Below are 21,034 nucleotides of genomic sequence, written 5' to 3' on the forward strand. Positions count from 1 at the left end.
ACAATGCTTGCTATAAATCCTGTGAGAAGACTTGGAAAGAAAATGTTGTTAGAGTGGCCCTGGAATTGGCTTATTTAGAACTCCTTTGTTAGATAAAGCAGAAATTATCTATTCTTCCAAGCTCTGTGTTGGACAGAGGACTTCTACAACTTGGAGACTAAAACAGAAGTCTTTTAGAAGAGTGGGTAACCCATAGCATAGCTATTATTTTAATAGTCAGTGTGTTGTAACCAGCTTTTTCCCCTGCCCCACCAGTGGTGCTATATCCATCCAGAAAGGTGCATTTTGCGGGAAGTTACAGAGAGCGCTTTCTGCACTGGCAATGCTCCCCCTGTGTCTGCTGAAGTGAGACAAATTGTCAGACATGTACTTGTGTCAGGGCATGTCTGGTTTCCTCCTGCTCAGGCTATGCCTCCTCCACCCTTTCTCGGTTCAGTTTCTGCAAGTAGACTCTTCAAAGCTGTGAACTTTCTCAATCTGCACTGCTGTCACTGCAGCTCACTTCCTGTGGCAGCTTCATAGTCTTGCTGTTCTCAACAACTTTGTTCAGTATCTGTGTGAAAGCTGCAACTTGCTGCCCACATAGGCCATCTTGCCTCCCTGGAGACTGAGGAAGGAGTGGAGGGGGGCTGCAGCTGTCATGTGGCTTTGAGGTGTGGCTCTACAGTGTTTTTTTGGAACTGATCTGGCTTGTTGCTGTACTTATTCATGAGGAGGGAACAGGACTGTGAGCCTAAATCAAGTTAGATGTATCTGTATCACTTCTCTAGCCTGGCTTGCTGGTGCTTGCACCTGTGGGAGAACAGGGCTTCACAGTCAAATGGAGCTCCAGCAGCTGCAAGCTCCCTGCCTCCAGACTGGTCTGCATGGCAGTGGGACAGGGCATGCAGCTCACAATGCCTTCAGTGGCTTCAGAGGGTACCACAGTTACCAGTAACTTCGTGTCCTTCTGAGATGTGATCTCATGGGGTGCCTTTTCCTACTTTTCCTCGGTTTACTATTCACCCAACTTGCTTTTCTATGATAATCATGCTGCAATTCAAATATTTGTTCTTCTATCATTTTCAGTTCAGATACTGATCTAAGTATGAGATTTTACTGAAAGGACTCAAGCACATCTACCATTTCCTTTTCAAATTAAGGAAGGTGTTGTTTTTAAAGTAATACATGTGTTTACATGTAACACGTGATTCTGTGATTATACCTAAGATAGAGCAGTAGCACACTGTGTATGTTACCACAGGGCTGTGCACATAAAGCCAGTGGCTATGCACTCTCCTTGAGGACTTGCGTCAGATCGCATTAGGTCACTCAGCAGCAATAAGCACTTTCCAGTGAGGTCTGGAGGATGCTGCCAGCTTCTCATGTTTTTGGTCTAGAGCCCAGTGATGTGTGTTTCACAGCACACTGCATGTATGGTCTCTTCCATCCTACAAGGATGGCGGTGGTGGGGGATAAGGTAACAGGGTAGCAAAACATCCGTTATTAAAGGTAGTAAGTAGAGCATCTTTCATGGCCTACAGACAACAGCTCTTGATGTCTCTGTCAGATTCAACTTGGACAGCAACTGAGCCCATTAACTGAGATCCAAATATGTGGTCCATTGTTCCTATTGTATTTGGCTGCTTACAGGGAAGCCACTCCTCCCTCTGCAGGTGTTTTTAATTTAGTTTTACTGTAAGTGTGAACTGAATTTTTCCTCAGTAGATAACACTATACTGTGGAATTCAGCAAAACAATGGGTGAAACTTTCCTGTAAGATCTGTGTAAACCTGCTATTTCTTACCGAGTCCAACTCTTGCAGTTGTGCAGTAATGACAGCTATGTCTCTCTTGTTTGTATAAAGTAGTCTGAAATTTGTAATATTGAGCAAGTTTTAAACAGTGGTTTAAAGAAAGGTAGTATACTTACAAGATCCTTAGGCATCTCAGTACCTTCAGAAAAGTGAGCCACAGTCTATAACTGACTGTCCTGTGTTGCTTCTTAGTATGCTGCAGATGCAGGAAGTTGGGATGTGTTTATAATTAGTGTTTCACTGAAAGGTACAGTCAACTCAAAATCTGTCTAGTTTTGTTGGAAATTACATTAAAAATAGTCTTAACTGATTATTACTTCTGTACAATGAGTTACATGCTGTGCTGTCAAATGTGGAAAGAGAACGGAAGATGGATGGGGAAAGGACTTTTTTTTTTTTTTTTTCCTGTTACAACAATCATGGTGGTATCTTTACCTGTTGAAATGTTTTTGGATAATGATGTCTGCTTGTGTCTATTTTCATTTTTACCTGGAGATGGCTAAGAGATACATGCGGAAGGAAGCTGATTTTTTCTTTAATATCAGCTCTTTATCTTGGAGTCTGCTCTAAAATCACTAGAAATCCCTTAAAGGGTGAATTCATTCCAAAACAAGGCCAAGACAGAATTGGTGTCTGGGATGTTATAGCACATAAGTGGTCTCACTGGCACTTCGGTCTCACTGGCAATACATCAAAGGTGGCCAAGCTTCCTCCTCCTTTTTATTATGGTGACTCTATTCAAACTGTCACAGTGGAGTGGGAATGGGACACCTTCCTTGGCCATGTTAGGATCCCTATGGCTCCAATAAAGTGAGTAGTGCCATTTCCTAGTTGAATGGTGAGGAAGGTGGCTGAGAGAGTGGTGAAGTGCTGAGGAGCCATCTGCAGGGTTAATTCTCAGTGGGGGCTGCAGCCTGGCAGGGCCAGGGCTGGTGCCTGGGGTGTGCCTGCTCCCTGCTGGTATTCTGCTCCTGATGAATTTAGGCATATGAAAAGGCCCTTTAAGACTGGAAGGGGGCTGGTTTAATTAAATGTAATCCTTTTAGAAATTGCAAGCACTTTCATATGACCTGAGTCCAGCCTCACCCTGACACAAAGGACCCAGGACTGTTTTCAGAAGAGTGCTGGTACTCAGAAAAGAGCCAGATGTCTGTGAGTATTGCTGGTGCTGCAGGTGGGGGTCATTACCTCTGGTGCTCTTTAGAGGCAAAGCAAGGTGCCCCAGTGTGCTATGTGGATTAGTGTGCGACTCCGGTCCTTCCAGCAGGGCACTGTGCCCATGAGCATGTAAGGTGGCAGGGCCCATGTTAGGTAGCTGCAGCGGGGAGTGGAATATGTGGCCCTGAGAAGCATTTATCACCTCAAAAAATGCTCTTGGTTTTTTAGGTAGTGACACGATTCTAGTTGTACCTACTCGACTGCTGTTAGTCTTGCTGAAAGCCAAAACTGGGAAGGTTTTATATTTCTAGGATACCTTGTGTGAGATCTTGAGTTCCTCTTGCATCTTCAGCTGGATATCATGTACTTCTTTAGTCAGAGCTTGTGCCACCAGTGCATGGTGTTAGTTCCAGTATCTTTACTTGCATCAGCTGTTGGTTGAACAGATGTGCTATAAGGGTTGGCTAGCCAGGAGTTTCTTCTTAACTTCTTTTCTGTGACAGTCAAATGAGTAATAAAAAATTATTCTTCCCTAGTTGTAGTTATGCCACTTTATCCGGAAATAGTCCATTTGATGGCTTGAACCTGGAAAACAGTATCTGAAGCTTGAGGTCTCCAGACCAGTACTGTGTAATAGCCTCCTTGCATTCAGGAAATCCAGGGAGGAAAGAAGCTTTAAGTCAGAGTTCTGTAGAGGCTGATACTCTGTGCTGATTCTACCTATTATTCTGACATAAATTTCCTAGTGCTCTGTTCCTGTCTCAGTCTGACAAACAGAATTGTCTGTTCTACCTCTTACATTGCTTCATACACTGTGGTGTTGGTACAAGTAATACATCTGTTATTTAGTGTGATGGTATCAGTCCTTCCTGTTTGTTCCTTCATATACAACTACAAACTCTCATTTTAGGAAGAAGTTATAGCAGGTTATTAGTAGGGATCATTTAGAGACCTGGAAGAGAAGTGATAATCATTGCTGCTAGTTTATTGGGAATCTGAGTGGGACAAAAAGTGAAACTTAAGGATATATGGGTGGGCAATGCTAATGTTTCTGAAAAGACATGTTGCAAATAAGTGTATGGTACTGCTATTTAGTCTGTTTCCCATAGTCTGCTAGACACCATGTGAGGAGGGTGCTGTTACAAAAGCTTTTCTCTACCAAAAGGAGCTTTCTTTGGCTGCTCTCGGGGCTAAAACAGTGTCTTTTCCACGCAAAAAGCTTCTGTTTATGCAGGGGGTCTTCCTCAAGCCACTGTCCTTGGCTACAGGAAATGCTTTAATATGCTTTGGTAGTGGCAATCTGTAGCTGTGCTTAGACTGGTAAAAACAATGGTAATTCCTCAAATAGAGAAGAGGAAGAGTTGCTAGGTTTCTAGCTCTTTCCTGTAGCCATTATGAAATGAATCAGTTAAATATGGGCTTTTTATCTTGAGTATTTTTTATCTTGGTGAATGTAAGTTCTGTTGAAATGCGATAGTTAAACTTTCTTGTAATGTGCAAGATGGCCTTCCCTAGAAGCTTTTCATACAATACTATTAGCTGTTTGTATACAAAATACTTTATTAAATTATAATGGAAAGACAAAAGCCTATTCAGAGGCCGCCTACCATAGTAAAACTTCTGCTAGTTTAAGATCTAAGCAGAACTTGAGGGTTGCAGACACTTGGATGCATCAGTGAATGCATTATATATGCTTAGATGATAAATCAATTAGTTTAAATAGAGTTTCAGTATAACTTACTGCATTAGGATAGCATTCTTGATAAATTGGTTGATGATGAAATTCAGTATGTCCTCTAAAAATACATCCTGAAAGTTGACAGTTTCAGAAAAGAGTTTAGTAACTGTCGATCCTGGAAAAAGGAATGGGAATGAGTGCTGCCACTCTGGTGCTTGTAATCTGATCAGTTGTGGGTAGTGTCTTTTTGTCACTGTGTTTTCTCCTGTTGCTAGCATCAAAGAAGTATGTGCCTTGCCTGTCTGGGTTGACAGAGCTAGAACTGTGTGTACTCAGCAGTCCAAGTTGGTTATCTTATTGAGGAGCATTTTATTCTGTTTGCAGCCAGAACAGAAATAAGATGGTTGTGCTTGCCCTCAGATGAAGGTGTTGATGGGGAATCAGATTCTTACAGTCTTGTTCAGTCTCCCTGTCTGACTGTGTTCTAGTATTCTTACTGGTCTTGATGCATTCACCCCTGGGAAAAGCAATTAAGTTTTTCAGGTATGTAAAGTTTGAGCACCTGTATACAAAAGGGTCCTTGCAGTATCTTAATTCAGGCCTAGTGGTTAACCATTTCTGCACTGTTAATTGGAAGACACTTTTTTGTTTGTTTGTTTTGGAACAGAATATAGTGTTATATATACACTACAGCTATTTTTCAAGGGGAGACACATCTATGTTTATTGCTTTGTAGATGCCAAGATATTTATTCTAATAAAACCTCATTAAATGGTTTAGGAATAAAAATATAAAAGCTTAATGCTAGTGAATCTTGAGGCTCTTCTTGCTTTGAGTAAGCACTGATATTAAATTATTAGTTTAAAAGCACTTTGGCAGGGTAACTCAAGGAACAGGATAACCAGATGAGTCTATGCTGCAGTCTGTGGGACTGGATTATACCGGCTTTCTTTTGATATAGCACGTTATTACACAAGGGGTACGCAACATCCTTGTTGGGCAGTACTCAGCTGTGCGTGCCTCAGTAAGATGGTTTAACTAAAACTAGTATTTCAGTTGATTGAGGAGAATGAAGGCAAGCATGCAGTGCCTGTCATTTACTTGTAAGGTAGAGGTTACATCAATCTATAGATATCTGGTAGCTTCTGTCTGAGCTGCAGACAGAACCCATTAAGGGAACAGTGAAACTGCTGAAGAGTAGGGTGATCCCTGGGTATCTTTCAGAAGAAAGCTTCTTTAGTGCTTGTTTTTTCAGGCTTTTTGACATACTGGGAGAACCAAATTGTATTTCTGTACCAGTACTTAGGTTCTTAAAATGAAAAAAACACCCCGGTAAAGCTGCATCTGCTCTGAATGAATGGCTTCTTACCTGCTAACTGGGAATGCAGACCAGTGCCTCCCACTACCTTTAATGGTGGAAACCTCACTTTGTTTTTCCAGTTCACAACTGGCTTAAAAATTCCGTTTGGTAGCATACATGTTTTTTATTTTTATTTTTTTCTTCCCCCACATCAATGAGGCTTAACAAAGCTCAAATTTACAGCAGAATTTCAGCCCTCTATTAAATGTCAGTGGTACATCCCAGGATGTGCTTCAAAGCGCCCCCACCCTGGTCTTTAATAGCAGTCCGCTATTTAATGTGTTAAAACTTTGTTCAGATCAGGGAAGCTAACATTACCGGGGTGTGGTTCTTAAAAAAAAAAAAAAAAAAAAAAAAAAAAAGCTGTTTCCTGTGGTATCTTAGCTCATAGTGTCTTCTAAAATAGCATAGCCTGAAATTGGAAGTGTGTACCCCATTCAAGACTTTACTGCTCTTAAACCTTAGTTTGCTACTCTTCTTGAGCACAGAAGGCTTCTACTAAGCAAAAAAGTACATTTCATCTTACTGAATATACTGAATGAAGGATGATAACTGGTCAGGAAGCTTAACTGCATTTAAGTGAATGACAATGAAGGAATTGTACTGGTTGTAGTATAGCTCCGTATTTTACTGTGCTAACAAAGATGTGAATCTTACAAATAATTCTGCAAGAAGTATGCAATTCTGTGATGATACTTACTGAAGCAGATCTACTACTTTAAAATTTGTGATGAAGAGCTTTAAAGTTATTCAGGCACTAGTTGCAAAGAGCTGCCACAAATATTTGTTTTCTGGTGCTTCCACTGTGCTCAGATACTTTTGCATTCAATCACTCATGCAGATGTTATCAGCCAAGATAGCTACTTTTTTTTTTTTTTTTTTTTTTTTTAATCCCATAAGCAGTGGAGCAAAAAGACTATTTCTTTTCACGGTAGCTGGTACATTAGTGGTGTAGGTGAACAGGAGTGACTTTAAAGCAAACAAAAAGCAACATTCTTGTTTAACGACTAGTTTAACTAACCCCTCTTAGCTGTGGTTTATGGATGTCTTTACTCTTCAGCTGGTATGTTGCCTAGGCAAGATAGTCTTAGAAGCCAGCACTCCTTCTGGTACAAAAGACTGCTTCCAATTATAAGTAGAAAAGATGGTTTGGGGGTTTGCAGCCCTGCTAGCAAGCAGTTGGATCTGTGGTTCACTGAAGCACTGTGAAATTAATGAATTGTTGATTATCTAGAATCTGGGGAGAATTATCTTTGTTAGTGAGTCCAGAGGAGGGCTACAAAGATGACTGGGGGCTGGTGTCTCTCCTATGAAGAAAGGCTGAGAAAGCTGGGCATGTTCAGCCTGGAGAAGGTTCCAGAGAGACCATATTGTGGCCTTTCAGTACTTAAAGAAGTCTTATAAAAAGGGTGGAGAAGGACTCTTTACTCAAATTGATAATGATAGGACATGGGGGAATGGTCTTAAACTAAGAGGATAGATTTAGATTACACATCCTGGAGGTGTTCAATGCCATGCTGGATGGGGCCTTGGCCAACCTGATCTAGTGGGTGACATCCCTGCATATGGCAGGGGGATCCCATTAGACGATCTTTAAGGTCCCTTCCAACCCAAGCCATTCTGTGATTTTTGGGAAGGTATAGCAAGAGAACTTAAGACATCTGCATACTACTGAAAACTGGTAATTTTAAATAACCTGAACTCACAAGCTGCCAACCTTTTTCTCTTCCCTTACTACTTCTAAGGGTTGGTTGTTCTGTAGTTTAACTTCTTTTGTGTCAAAAGGTACAGAAATTTCAAAACCAACTTATTCCTAGTGTGCTTGTTGATTATCTTTGCTACAGCAATGTCTGAATAGCTTTCCTTGTGCACTGCAGCTCTTAATGACTTCAGCTTTGCTGTGCTACCTTTAACTTATAGCATATACTGAGATTTTGAACTGAACTTAAAACAAGAAAACTCCATCGTTCATCACCAAGGGTTATCAAGTATCAAGTAGTGGCATGACTAGTCCCAAGTAGGTTCAAGAAAGCTTTTTGGGAAATGCCAAAATGTGTTTGGATATGACGGTCTCTTTAAGCACATGATTTAAACTTAACTAGTACAGTGCTTCTTGCATGTGAACAGATCTGTTCATAGCTCTATTGCAGTCTGCTGTTGCAGTCTTTGTAAGGGAAATATGAAATCTATCCATATACTTGGTAGAAAAACAGGGATCAGAACTGGTTGCAATTACAGCAGTTTTGTGTGTTTCCTTGGATATTTCTCTTCTTACTCTAGCATTTTTAGTCTTTAATTTCACACTGTTAGTTTATAGTGTAAATTGCAGTTAGGGTTATTCTTGCTAAAATTGTTCACAGCATACTTCTCCCATCACTGGAAGGCTGGTAGACTAGGTTAAGAGGATTGATTGCACCAAAGAGCATATAAAGGAGGATTTAGTGATGTACAGTGAATGGCTGTTGGCAAGAAAGAGAACTATGAATGTAATACCTGTATGCTGGAATTTGGTGCACTGGAAATCTCTTGTCTATGTAACTTTGTTTCAAACTTTTGCTTTGATGGAAAAGCATTAAAACACTTCTGGTTCTAAAATATTTGCAACTTGTGTATATAAACTGTGAGATATCATCTTTCACTTGATAGATATGCAAATAGAAATGAATTCTCAGGCAGCTTGGTGTACTTGGAGGTTTTTTTTTACCTGGTTAAGAGTGAAGTAATTTGTGTTCAGGCAGTATCTATCTCTAAGGATCTACATCATATTTTCTGGTAATAATCGGAAGTTGTAGAATGGAATCAGCTATATTTTACACCAATGTTTAAGGTGAGAAGCCTCTGTTTAACTTGTTCCATGAGAACCATTTTTGAAAGATACAGACATATTCCTGCTTCTGTGAAATGAAACTGCAAGCTCCCTTATGCAATTATCTTGTCACTTTCATTTCACATGTGGAAAATGAGACTCTTCTGTCAATATAGAGCCTATCATATACCATTTATTCTGGAAGATGATTCATGATTTCACTTTTTTTTTTTTTTTGTGTAGGCATCTACCACAATGAAATTTGACTGCATAATAAGTGACAACATAACAATTCCTTCATTTATTTAGAGACCTTTCACCTCCCTGAAAGAACTGGGTGGTAGTAGGCAACTACATAGAAATCCTTCTACTTCTTTGTGAAGTGCCTGCATGTATTAATGTGTGTCAGTTCAGTATGCATCCTTTTTGCCTTAGCATGTGAGGTCATCCTTGCATCCTGTCTGCTTTGTACCACTAGCCCTTAGAGTATACCAGGGATTGTGCTTTATAATCTCTTAAAATCTCCAGGGAGACTAGAACAATATTGTTCTGTACTCACTCATCTTCTGCAGCAGTCTGAGTTGTTAATGCATCTAGGGACTTCCTTGACATTCATCCTTCATATGGAAGAAGTTGGATGTCTGGTTGCGTATAACTGTTTGGAACGTCTCTGCTTTAGTGAAAGGTATCAGGGTGTTGTTCTACACTCAGAAATACAACTAAATAAGTTGTAAATGCTTGTCTCATACATATCAGTATGTAGATGGGAATATAACTTCACAGAATCACAGAATTTTCTAGGTTGGAAGAGACCTCAAGATCATCAAGTCCAACCTCTGACCTAACACTAACAGTCCCCACTAAACCATATCCCTAAGCTCTACATCTAAATATCCCTAAGCTCTACATCTAACTTGGAACAGATAGGATAAACTCTTACACTAGGAAACAGGAAGGTTACATTTTGTGAGCAAAATGAAATGGTGGGGTTTGGGAACACTGTACTTGGCAGTGCAGATGACTTTATAACCACTGGCCGTGGAATTCATGGAGGCTTGGGAGCAGGTCCTTGGCTGGAGGCAAATTGTTATTCATTGTTATGTGTAGTATCAGTTGGAGCATCTGTTGTAATGATGTGTCTTCTGTTTTCCAGATCAGTGTGCGTGTTACCACCATGGATGCTGAGCTGGAGTTTGCAATCCAGCCCAACACTACAGGGAAGCAACTCTTTGATCAGGTAAGTGATGGAGCTGCAGAAGATCTAAAGTTGATACTGATGCTGTGATTCCAGTAAGGCAACAGCAAGCAATTTCTTCAGGGCTTCAAAGATTAAATGACAGTGTGTGGATCAGCAAAATAAGAAATGGCACACTTTTCAAAACTACATCATTTTTTAGCTTCAGAAATATGTTAGGAGCTATTTTTGCCTTTAACATACTGAATTGGTGCTATAGCTCATAATATGGGTTGGATAGATGTCTGCAGTCTTAACTCATAAAATCAGTCTTTTGGGGGAGCTAGTAAGCTATTGTTGGTTGGCTTACCTGCAACTGTTGTGTAATTGATTTCAAAGAATAGGTGTTCTGTAGAACAGGAGAGCTTTAGCTGGTGTTTCAAACATTGCTGCAACTCTTAAGTGCAGGTGATATTCTATATTCTCATCAGGGCCTGAGGGAGATTTTAAAATAAGTTATGTACTCTGTTGTATTAGGCTATCTTTATCTAGGTGTTTTAGCCTTCTTCATTCACTGACTAGGCATATTTCCTCCTACTTGGCCCAAACTGAAGCAGGGAGTCAAGTGCACTCCAAATTAGGAGCAGCTGAAGACAGATTTTTTTATCAATTGCAGCTGTTGAAACTATGACAGGCTCCACTATGTGTTTCTGCTGTAATCCCAAAGGCCATATCTAGGCAACTGCCCCATCAGTCAAAGCATCTGCTACTAGGAAACGATGTAGTCTTATCTTGTAGACAGGGGAGGCTTTGTCAGAACTTTGAGGAAGAAATCAAGTGTTCCTGAACTGGAGAATAATCTGAGCTATAAGTTTATAGCTTAAAGAAAAGTATGATGAATTTAGGTTAATGATGGATGAAAGAACTGCCAGACCAGATATGTCAGATATGGGTGTGGTTCAGAGCTCTACACTGAGCCTGTCTTAATGAAGAGAGGTACTTAAGGCCTGATCCACCCATAGAGGTCAGCTGTCTCATATGAGTCCAGCAAACCATTTTTTTTTTTTAGATATTTAACCACAAACTACTGCTTTCTCTCGTACTCGCCTGGATGATTTAACACTTGATTTTGTATTGCTCTCTGTAGCCCAGCCCTGAAATGGTGTGTGTGTGTGTGGAATAGAGAGAATGTAGGGGTTAGTGAAGAGCACCCTTTCATGATGGGAAAGGCAAAAAATGCTTTCAGGAAAGTTCTGTGCTGCAATGTGGTTTCTCAGCTGTCTGCATGTTACTACGTAGTAGGTCCTACGTATTTTAGCCCTTTGTGGTCTCAAGTCTGACAGTTTTTATTCAATGGAAGTGAGTACTGGATTCTGTCCAGAATATGTATGCGCACCATGGAGCTCCACCACCGTTAGTTTATGGAACCATATTCTGATAAAGCTGACATGACGTACTCCAAAGTTCATCAAAGGGTGAACTGTTTTCCTTTTGAGAGTATGTTCTTCAGCTGAATGCTTTCTATGATTATTTTTCATTATCTAATTTCTGATGTTTTCTGGATAAAGCATTATATGCTAGGAAGCGTTACTACTGAAATCAGTATTACTTTTTAATCTGGACATAAAATTTTCGGTCAGCTCAAGACCATCTGCAGGTTTTGCCTCACTTGACGTAGAGTTCAAACAGAAATTGTGGTGTCAAACTTGGACTTCAGCAACTTGTCGGTTTTTGAGAAGCATCTGATCATGTTTCCCATATGGAAATTTTTCATGTCTTAGTAATTAATTTCACTCCTTCATGTCATGTTCTGGAACAGCTGTACATTCTTCTTTGTGCAATGTGTTCCACACAGCACCTGTCTAAACAGAAATCTTTTTTTTTTTTTCCATCATAAACCCTCAGTGAAGGGAGAAAATAAATGCTGTTGCCAAACTAAGTTTTCAAGTTGCTGATGTAGATGAGGCTGTTTACTTCAGCTAACCTGGGTTGTAGATAGAGTTGGAAGAAGAAATACTATAGGAGGAAAAAAATTTCAGAAGCTAGATGTTAAACATTTGCTATATTTAAAGGATCTGGTGGACACTATCCCTTTATATTATCCGTATATCAGAGACTCACTCAGTGGATGGGTGCTATAGTCATAAGAATTATATATATATATATAATATAATTTAGCATATATCTTAGCATATATGCTTTGTAGAGATAATGCTTCTGGTTTCTGATAGGACTGATTCTGAAATGAATGTTGTAGAGCCTTACCATTGCCAGATGTCCAGTCATTGACTTAGTGGTTAGTCAAAGACCTAACACAACGGTGCTGATGATAGAAAGACTAACCCTCTGCCATGGCCTGGGAATGTTCTGAACAGTAAGGTAGGGAGTTGGCAGAAGATGTGGGGATGCCAAATGTCTTTCACCTCTAGCACAATTTTGGAGGCTACTCTTATGTGAGTGGTCAGGGAGCCTAACCCCAGTTTCTCTTGTGCCCTGCAATCTAATAGTTTACTGTCTTACTATTAAGGAAAGTAGTTGCAAAGGAAGTAGCTATTCAACTCCTTAAACAATGAGGAAACATTTCATGCTGGTCTCAAAATATGCAACAGACAATTGTCTGTCCATCTTTTATTTATTTATTTAAAGATCAAGGCTCATTTTATTGCAGAAGAGACTATCTATAATCAGACTTGTGCATAAAGGGGGCTGAAAATACTGGGAATGGGGGGAGCAAGTATTTGTATAGGGGCAAGCTCAAACAGATTCTTGATCTGTGCATAAAGAGCTAACTGTATATCAAAACAAGAGAGCATAGTGACCTGACAGTGCATTGCTAGACTTACTCCCTTTAATACAGGGAGACAGAGCTTTGAACATGTTGGACTATTGTGCTATGGAATTTACTGATCAGCATGTGAGGAATCTCTTGCTGAGTGTAAAATGATGAAATGGTCATCAATCATGAGGAGCCTCTAGTATTCTTTTATCTAGCAAAAGTCATCTGGACGCAGATGCATGAGTGGGGAGTGCTGCTCTCAGTGATGCAAATACTTCTGTCCACTATACTAGAACACTTGATATGTTGCAACCAAATCATCTCATCTGATGATTGATTCTCAATAACTAATGCCTATTCACCTCACTCTTAAGAGAGCTTAAATGAAGTGAGATTTCTGTAGTCTAGCCACTTCTGGCTTGTCTTTTTTTTTTTTTTTTTTTTGCCGTCAACAGGCATGTATTCAGTATTTCAAATGGCTGAGCTGTTTATGTAGATTAGTTCTTGTAAAGGACTAGTCCAAACTGTTCTCCATGCTGACACTAATAGGGAATAAGCAATGACTGTCTGACTAATAATGTTCTTGCTCTATCTCAGTTTCCATCCTGAGGTGTTCATGGGTCCTGTACTGAGATGTGTAAGAACAAAGTTATGGCTGAAATCGTTTTAGTGTGTGTTAAGTTCAAATACATTTAAATACTATGCAGTTCAATTTTGGACTGTTTGTTCATTATTTCTTAGGAAATACCTAAAATATATAATTTCAACTATTATATTTTCTAGCTCCCTTAAAATATCATGCACTCCTTATGGTGTTAAACTAGTGTTTTTTGCACGAATCTGGTTCTGAAAAAATGTCTGTCTTCATGCGGGCTTTTTTGAGGGTAGGGATTTTTTCTACAAAGCGAGTTTATGCTTTTGCTGTTGCAGCATATTGACCTTCGGGTGTGAAACCTGATTTTGATTCTTTCACGGAAGAATTTTTAGAGATCCTGAATGTCTTTGCCCCAGAGTGCCCTTTCAATTTGAATGCATGGTCAGTTCTGAGTTAGGCAAAAAGGAAGCTACTAAGTTTTACCAAAGTTTCTGGCCACACAACTGTCTTAGTGCATGCTACTGGCTTTGTTCAGTAATGTTTAGACAGTATTTGTTTCCACTCGTTGTGTCTAAAGGTAGAATAAATATATTCATTATCCAAGATGTAGTTCTGTCCTACTCCGAATGGGATTCAAAGGATTTTTGGAAAAGCTTGTATCTACGTAGCTTCATGAGCAAGAACAATTTGAATTTAGAGATAAAGTTCCATAGTATTGGTAGGTGAATGGGCTTGAGGTAGGAAAGGTCCTGTCTTCCTCTATCATGCTTGATTAAGTTCCACAATGAAGTTTTGTAGTGTTGGCATCTTCTGCCCCAAGGTACCTGACTAGAAACATCCTTATGAGCTGACATATGGTGTAATAACATACTGATTTATACTAGAGGTCTTCCTACATCATCCCATCCCCTAGGACTGTAATTGTATAGCATTATCTTAAATAGCTTACACAGACAAAACCTGTATTAATTGAGACAGGAAGATTATGCAAACCTGCCATTAGCAGCTCTGCTTATGTGCCTCTTAACATCAGATGCTGGATTCTAGTGCTTGCCAACTCACCAGGAAAAACAGCTTTGCCAAGGTCAAGTATAGGCTATGGCTACTGGGAGGGCTGCTTACCCCACATGCAGTGAATGACTCTGGTTACTTCATGGGCAGCTTGGAATACCGCTTTCCTGGGATGTAGAGTACAGGTGCTGCAGCAGTGATAGCTGTTTGTTTTCCTTCTTTGACCCTTTTCTTTATCAGATTGAAGTGTAGTTAGACCGGAGGCTAGTATGTAAAACAAAGCATTGCTTTGCTTTGTATGTCTCCTATACATACATTGTCAGATTTGTTTTTTTTTGTGTGTGGTCCTTTAGGGACTCAGAAATTGGACTCAATGATCATTGTGGGTCCCTTCCAGCTTGGATATTCTATGAAAGAATAACTTCTGTGTGTGTGTGGTAAAACTGCTTAGCTACTTACTGCTTTGCAGTTGTGTCCCTCCAGTTTCAATTCCCTATCACACTTCGGTTTTGGGGAGGGGATAAACTGATTTTAGCAGATGTTTTCTGTCATTGGCGCAGGGGGGCTAGCCTGTGCCTTGGGCAGAGGGAGGTAACAGTAATTCACTGGCCCAAGTGCTTCACAGACAGCTGTCTGGAAAGTTTTCACAGAAATGCCCTGGTTTAATGGACACTGATTTTTACGAGCTCCTCAAACAGCCTGCATACAGACTGTAGTCAGAAAACCTTCATCTGTTTTTAGCACTTCTGTGGTATGAAAACATACTCCCTTCTTCCAATTGCTTCTACAAGGCAGCTTCTAAAATGCTTTGTTTCTGATCACTTCTGACCTTGGATCCTGTTAGTTTCTTGTTTTTCCCACTTTAGAGCCTCTTACTTCTAGTCTTTGGTAGAAGTGTCTTAGCTGTCTGCAGTACTAGATCTATTGGGTGGTAAGTACAATAGATGGGTGAGGATCTACCTATTTGATAGGCCTTATATCAGGCTTTATTTTTTAACAATGAGTTGTGGTTACTAAACTATTTAGTCAGTGCTTCCTTCTCCAACCTGCAATAAACTCCACTTCCCTGACTTCAGATTTGCTTTTCAATGACATGCCTTGTGCTCTCCAAGCCCATATTTGACCATGTAAATTTAAGTCCTTCCAATACTATCTTCTAGGTATTGTGAAGTCCAAGAGATGATGGCTTCAGTGTTAAAATGGTTATGTTATCTGATGATCTAAGTTCTTGAGGCATAGTAATCTTGCATGGACAGTTTGGATGTAGGAAGCCCAGGAAAAAAATCGGCATGGTGACAGTAGCATGAACTGAATGATTTGGGATTCTTGGGATTTATTTTTGGGATTAATCGATGCAGGCTTCATCTGTGCCCATAGCCAAATGGAAGACGCATGATGAAGAAACTTGAGTCTGCTTGAGAGACATGACTTGAATCTCAGTGTGATCTACCTGTGGACTAGATATATGTTCAATTTCATAAACCATTCCAAATTGGCAATTGAACTAAAAAAGAGCTTCCCCCCCAACCCCAATTCCATTCTCTTGTGCTCTCGTGCTTCTTTGTGGACACAACGTGTGTGAAAACCTAAGTCACTAGCTGAGGCAACGCTGTGTTCAATTTTGAACAGTAATTGAGAGAACGCTTCCCATACCATAATTGCTGCAGGAAATGAAATGAAATTAATTTCTGGGCCTGCTGGCAATCTTCTGGTAATCCTAATCCATGGTTTAATCAAGGAAGGGCACTTGTGGAGTGGCATAGAGGTTTTAAATGTCACTAACTGCAGGAAAATCACATGACATTTATTCACTAGGTGCCTTGTTTACTAGCCTGAACAGAATAACTGTGGCATATTAAACTGCAGGTGTGGCACCAGGTCAGAGCTACTCCAGCAACATTGTTTGCTAGCACCTTACTCTTAGAAATACTTGACATGCCTGTCAAGACCTGCTTCATCTTCAGGCAGGACAACACGTAAGATTCAAGAGGGATTTATGTGCAGTGGAATAGTCCAGGATGCTTTGGCCTTTGGAGCAGGAACTTGTTCTGAGTGGAACATCTTTCTGCCTGAATACTTTTATCTTTGTGTAGATATTGCTTTCATGTGAGATCCACACTTGTTTGCAAGTGTGGTGGTATATTTCCTGGGGCTGAGAAAAAGGGCAATCTTCAATAATCATCTTGATGCTAAAGTCTAGGAGACCTGCCTATTATGGCCTTTCTGCTGCAGTGGGACAGCTCTTAATGGCAAGATCTGTAGCTGGGAGGAAGATGAGTGTTCGGTGAGGGGAAGTTCAGGAGTCATGCAGACCTGGAAAAAGTAGAGTAAGGAGAAATAAGAGAAAAGGCTGTCAGGAAGACCTTGAGTCTGTACTCTGAACATATGTAAAGAATGGTACTATGTGCTTAAATTGTCTCTAGAAGTACACCACCTACCCTAAGGCAGAGAGACAAATTTGCTCACAAAAGTGGCCTTTTAAGCTAACGGTGCTTGATGAAGAGCCTTGTTGTGGCTGGTCAAGGTTTTGTGCAACAGCTGGATTTTAAGTCTGCCTGTAATCTGTTGCGAACTGTAGATTAAACCTTGTACTGCGTGCTAAACAAGACGCTGAGACTTACTTAATGTTCTCTGTGGCACAAAGAAAAGATGTCACTGTCCAGCCGAGAGAGTAGACTTTGGTATTTAAGTATAGTGGTCTGTGTTCAACAGTACTCTGTATTCTCCTGTTCTGTGTGCCAGCCCTTTTCCAGCCCTAGCTACTGCTAATAGCTGTTTGTTTTTTGGAACATCTCACGGTTCATCAGTGCTCTAAATGCTGTACACCCCACAAACTAAGTTGAGCTGCTAACTGCTGTCTCTTTCCTTTGCCCCACTTGACAGAGGCTACCATCATGTGTCTTTACTTTCAGGATGAAGGCTAAATGGGCCAGATTTATGCTCAGGCTAAGAAGCCACAACATGCCTTGCTTTATAAACTCGCATAATTCCTAGAGCAGGAATTGCACTGCGTTTTACTTTGATTCAATAGCAATCTGGGGGTGTGATGTTGTGTGCTGTGCTCTTCCCGCCCCGTCTGGGCCTTTGTTATCACCGCTATTGCTCTGCTGTGGAATAAAAGCCCCTTTGTGCGGGGCCGCAGTGTGATGCCATTCAGTTCCTTGCTGGCAGTTCAGCTTGTTGAATTCCCAGGCTTAAGCTGCTGACAAATGAAAATGAGGCAAGCAGACACATGCAGCAGTGGGGGGTGAGCCTCCATCCCATTCAAATGTTAATGTTGCCGAGAACAGAGCTTTCCTTAGGCTCTAGGACAGCCCTTCTTCCTCTCCTACCATGTGTTTTCAATACATACTGCGAACTCTAATGCTATTCTGAAAGCCTCCTTAGCTGTGGGCATCCTACTATGTGATATGTGCAAGTGAAGGCCCACAGATCCCTGTGTTTACTCTGGGCTTAACGCCAGTTCTCCATATTCAAGCAAGGACAGGCTGAATGATTTCATGGACTTCAATGGAATGATGTATATACACTACATGGCCTTGTGTAGGTTTTGTATGTGCTACTAATAGCATGCCTCTACTGACCACCGCCCCCCCGCCTTATTTTTTGGTGCCCTAATGCTGGTTTTGTAAAGCCAGAAGAAATGTCTGTTCCAAGCCCTAAGTAATCTAACTAGTAATGTGTTTGCAGGGAACCAATGTCCTTTAAGTTGTATATCAACAAATCTGGAGACCACATTAGAAGGAAATAGAGTGCATCCTTAGGAATCAGAATAAGCATGGAAGCAACTTAAAAGAAAGTAGGGGGTTAGGGAGAGATCACATAAAACATGGGACAAGGCAGTGCTAAATCTACCTCAGCTATTTGTCAAATATTTGCGCCCTGAAGGAGGGAAGCTGTGAGGGAGCACAAGTGGTGGGAGCTGTGTTAAAAGCAGTTCTCCAGGTACAGTGTAGACCTAAAGAGAAGTGTCTTCTCCTTCCTCCGTTGTCTAGTATTGGAGGTTACAGGTAAGTGTGTCATTCACAGGTATAAGAACAACCCCTGGTGGGAGGGGGAGTTCAGGAAGGATGTAGATGAACTTGTTTCTAGTCTTAGAATCATAGAATATCTCGAGTCGGAATGGACCCACAAGGATCATTGAGTCCAGCTCCTGGTATCACACAGGTCTGTCCAAAAATTCAGACCATGTGACTAAGTGCACAGTCCAAACACTTCTTAAACTCTGACAGGCTTGGTGCAGTGACTGTCCCTGAGGAACCTGTTCCATTGTGCAACAACCCTCTCAGTGAAGGGGTTCGAGCCTGAACCTCCCCTGACTTGCTGAACCCCATGGCAGGTGGGCCCCAGACTTGCCAGAGTACAAAGCGGTGGCCTCATGCTAGTGAGCAGGCTCTGCAAAGAAACTTCCCCCCTCCTTTATACCAGCATAATACTGCGGTAGTCTTGCCCCCCCATGAGGCTTTTGTCTCCTGTTACAGTATGTCTGTAAAACACTTCTCTTATTTATGCACCACTTACGGTGGGCTAGAGACGTGACTAAGGAGAGAGCTCCTGTATCAGTGTAGTTAATTCCCATAGAAGCTCTTAAAGTTATTACACCTGTCAGATTTGTATAGCTAAAATGCAATGCAACAGATTGGCTTATAAGTGGCTAAACAATACACTGTCCCAGCTGTTGTTTTTACATAGCAACAAACCTTAAAGATAGGAGGGAGAGGGATTAATATATTTTCCACTTGGGCCTCCTCTGGTGCCCTGTCATCTATGTGAAAAGTTGCAGGGGTGTCAGAATGCTATGGCCCTTGTCGTCTCTGTGCTTGTATGTTCTTACCTCTGACCTTGTATGTTCTTACCTCCACCACAAGTGAGATCAGCCTGTCTGGCTGGAATTCCTGATAATTATCTTTCTTCCAGGTTGTCAAGACAATTGGTCTAAGAGAGGTCTGGTTTTTTGGACTCCAGTATCAGGACACAAAAGGATTCTCAACATGGCTGAAATTAAATAAAAAGGTATGTTTGCTTCAACCTCTCATTTATCCTTGGTTCTCTTTTATTGGAGATTCAGTCTCTGTACTTTGATCAGGGATCTGTTCTTCTGTAAACACCTGAAATTACAGCAAGCTGGTACCACCTTTCTTCAGTCCATCTTCCCTACCCTGGAAGATCTGTTATCCACCCCAATAACTGTTAATATGATGCTCACGTGAATACTTGCACATTCACTGCTGTGTTGGAAAGGAGAATTTTTTCAAATGCACGCTTGTCTTCTCTTCCTGTCCACAAACTTGATCATCTGCACTTGGTACGTGGGCTATAAAATAGAATAACTTTGTTTCTCCAGGTAACAGCACAGGATGTACGCAAAGAAAGCCCTCTGCTTTTCAAATTCCGAGCCAAGTTCTACCCAGAGGATGTGGCAGAAGAGCTGATCCAGGACATCACACAGCGCCTATTCTTCCTCCAAGTAAAGGAAGCAATTCTGAACGATGACATTTATTGTCCTCCAGAAACAGCTGTCCTGCTGGCTTCCTATGCCGTCCAGTCAAAATATGGAGACTTCAACAAAGAGGTGCATAAGTCTGGCTACCTTGCTAGTGACAAACTGCTTCCACAGAGGTAAGTGAACTTAGTCTTAGTTCTTCTTTGCCTTAAAAGGTTTGTAGTTTTTTGGGGTCTTGACTGCACTTTTCAGAATAAAATAGTATGGTGCCTCTCTGAGGATTGGTATTTATTTCTTTAAGAGCTTTAATCCTAAAGGTCCTATTGCTACTGAAGAAACTCTGATTGGAAGTAGTGGAAGAAGCTCCAAAACAAACAAACAAAATATTAGGGTACAAGGTGAACACAGCTTGTCAATTGTCAGAAGTCTTGAATACTGACTAGTGTGTCTCTACCTAGCCTTATTATAGAACTCTATTTCTTGGAACATTTTTGTGGGGAAACTGTGATGCCCACAGAGTATTTAATAATATGTTGTTCTGGAGTGATGCGACTGTGTGAGCATAAATGCAGTGGCTGGTCTAAATCATCCAATGTGCTTTTTCTAGAGTTCTGGAGCAGCATAAGCTTAACAAAGACCAGTGGGAGGAGAGGATCCAGGTGTGGCATGAGGAACATCGAGGAATGATTAGGTAACTGATGCATGTGGAACTGCTGTATTTAAGGTATTGTGATATATGCTAGTGTGTAAAGTATGAAGTTGTATAAAAATTTGTGGCTTACTCCAGAGTGAGTTAGTGTTCTTCAGGTGATTCTGCTGGGAGTAACTAGGCCCAGCCGGTTGTCCTTAGTGTAAAAAAAAAAACAAAACAACAACAACAAAAAACAACAACCAAACAAAAAAAAACAGAGCTTGCAGAGCTTGTTTGCTATTATCCTCGAGGATGGTTCCTGGAATCTTTGCCAGTTTATTGCTGTTCTAGCCATGTATGAAGACAGCGCCTTCTTGACCTAATGTTTTATTCACTCAAAAGGAATATCTACTTTCTTTTTGCATGCTGCAGAGAAGATGCTGTCTTGGAGTACCTGAAAATTGCACAGGATCTGGAAATGTATGGTGTGAACTATTTCAGCATTAAGAACAAAAAGGGCTCTGAACTCTGGCTAGGTGTAGATGCTCTTGGACTCAACATTTATGAACAGAATGACAGGTAATTAACCACACCCCCCATCACTACC

General features: G+C 40.8%; 1 protein-coding gene across 1 annotated transcript in view; it reads left to right on the top strand.

The window, feature by feature from the left end:
* MSN (moesin) overlaps positions 1-21,034 on the top strand; it is a 48,426-nt gene that overhangs the window by 18,752 nt on the left and 8,640 nt on the right. Inside the window, exons 2-6 of the mRNA XM_035326452.1 lie at positions 9,951-10,034; positions 19,271-19,366; positions 19,698-19,972; positions 20,404-20,487; positions 20,860-21,006. Of these exons, the coding sequence (XP_035182343.1) occupies positions 9,951-10,034; positions 19,271-19,366; positions 19,698-19,972; positions 20,404-20,487; positions 20,860-21,006 (686 nt within the window). The remainder of the gene's footprint in view (positions 1-9,950; positions 10,035-19,270; positions 19,367-19,697; positions 19,973-20,403; positions 20,488-20,859; positions 21,007-21,034) is intronic.

This window comes from Oxyura jamaicensis, chromosome 4 (genome assembly GCF_011077185.1).
Source record: "Oxyura jamaicensis isolate SHBP4307 breed ruddy duck chromosome 4, BPBGC_Ojam_1.0, whole genome shotgun sequence".
Taxonomy (NCBI): Eukaryota; Metazoa; Chordata; class Aves; order Anseriformes; family Anatidae; genus Oxyura; species Oxyura jamaicensis.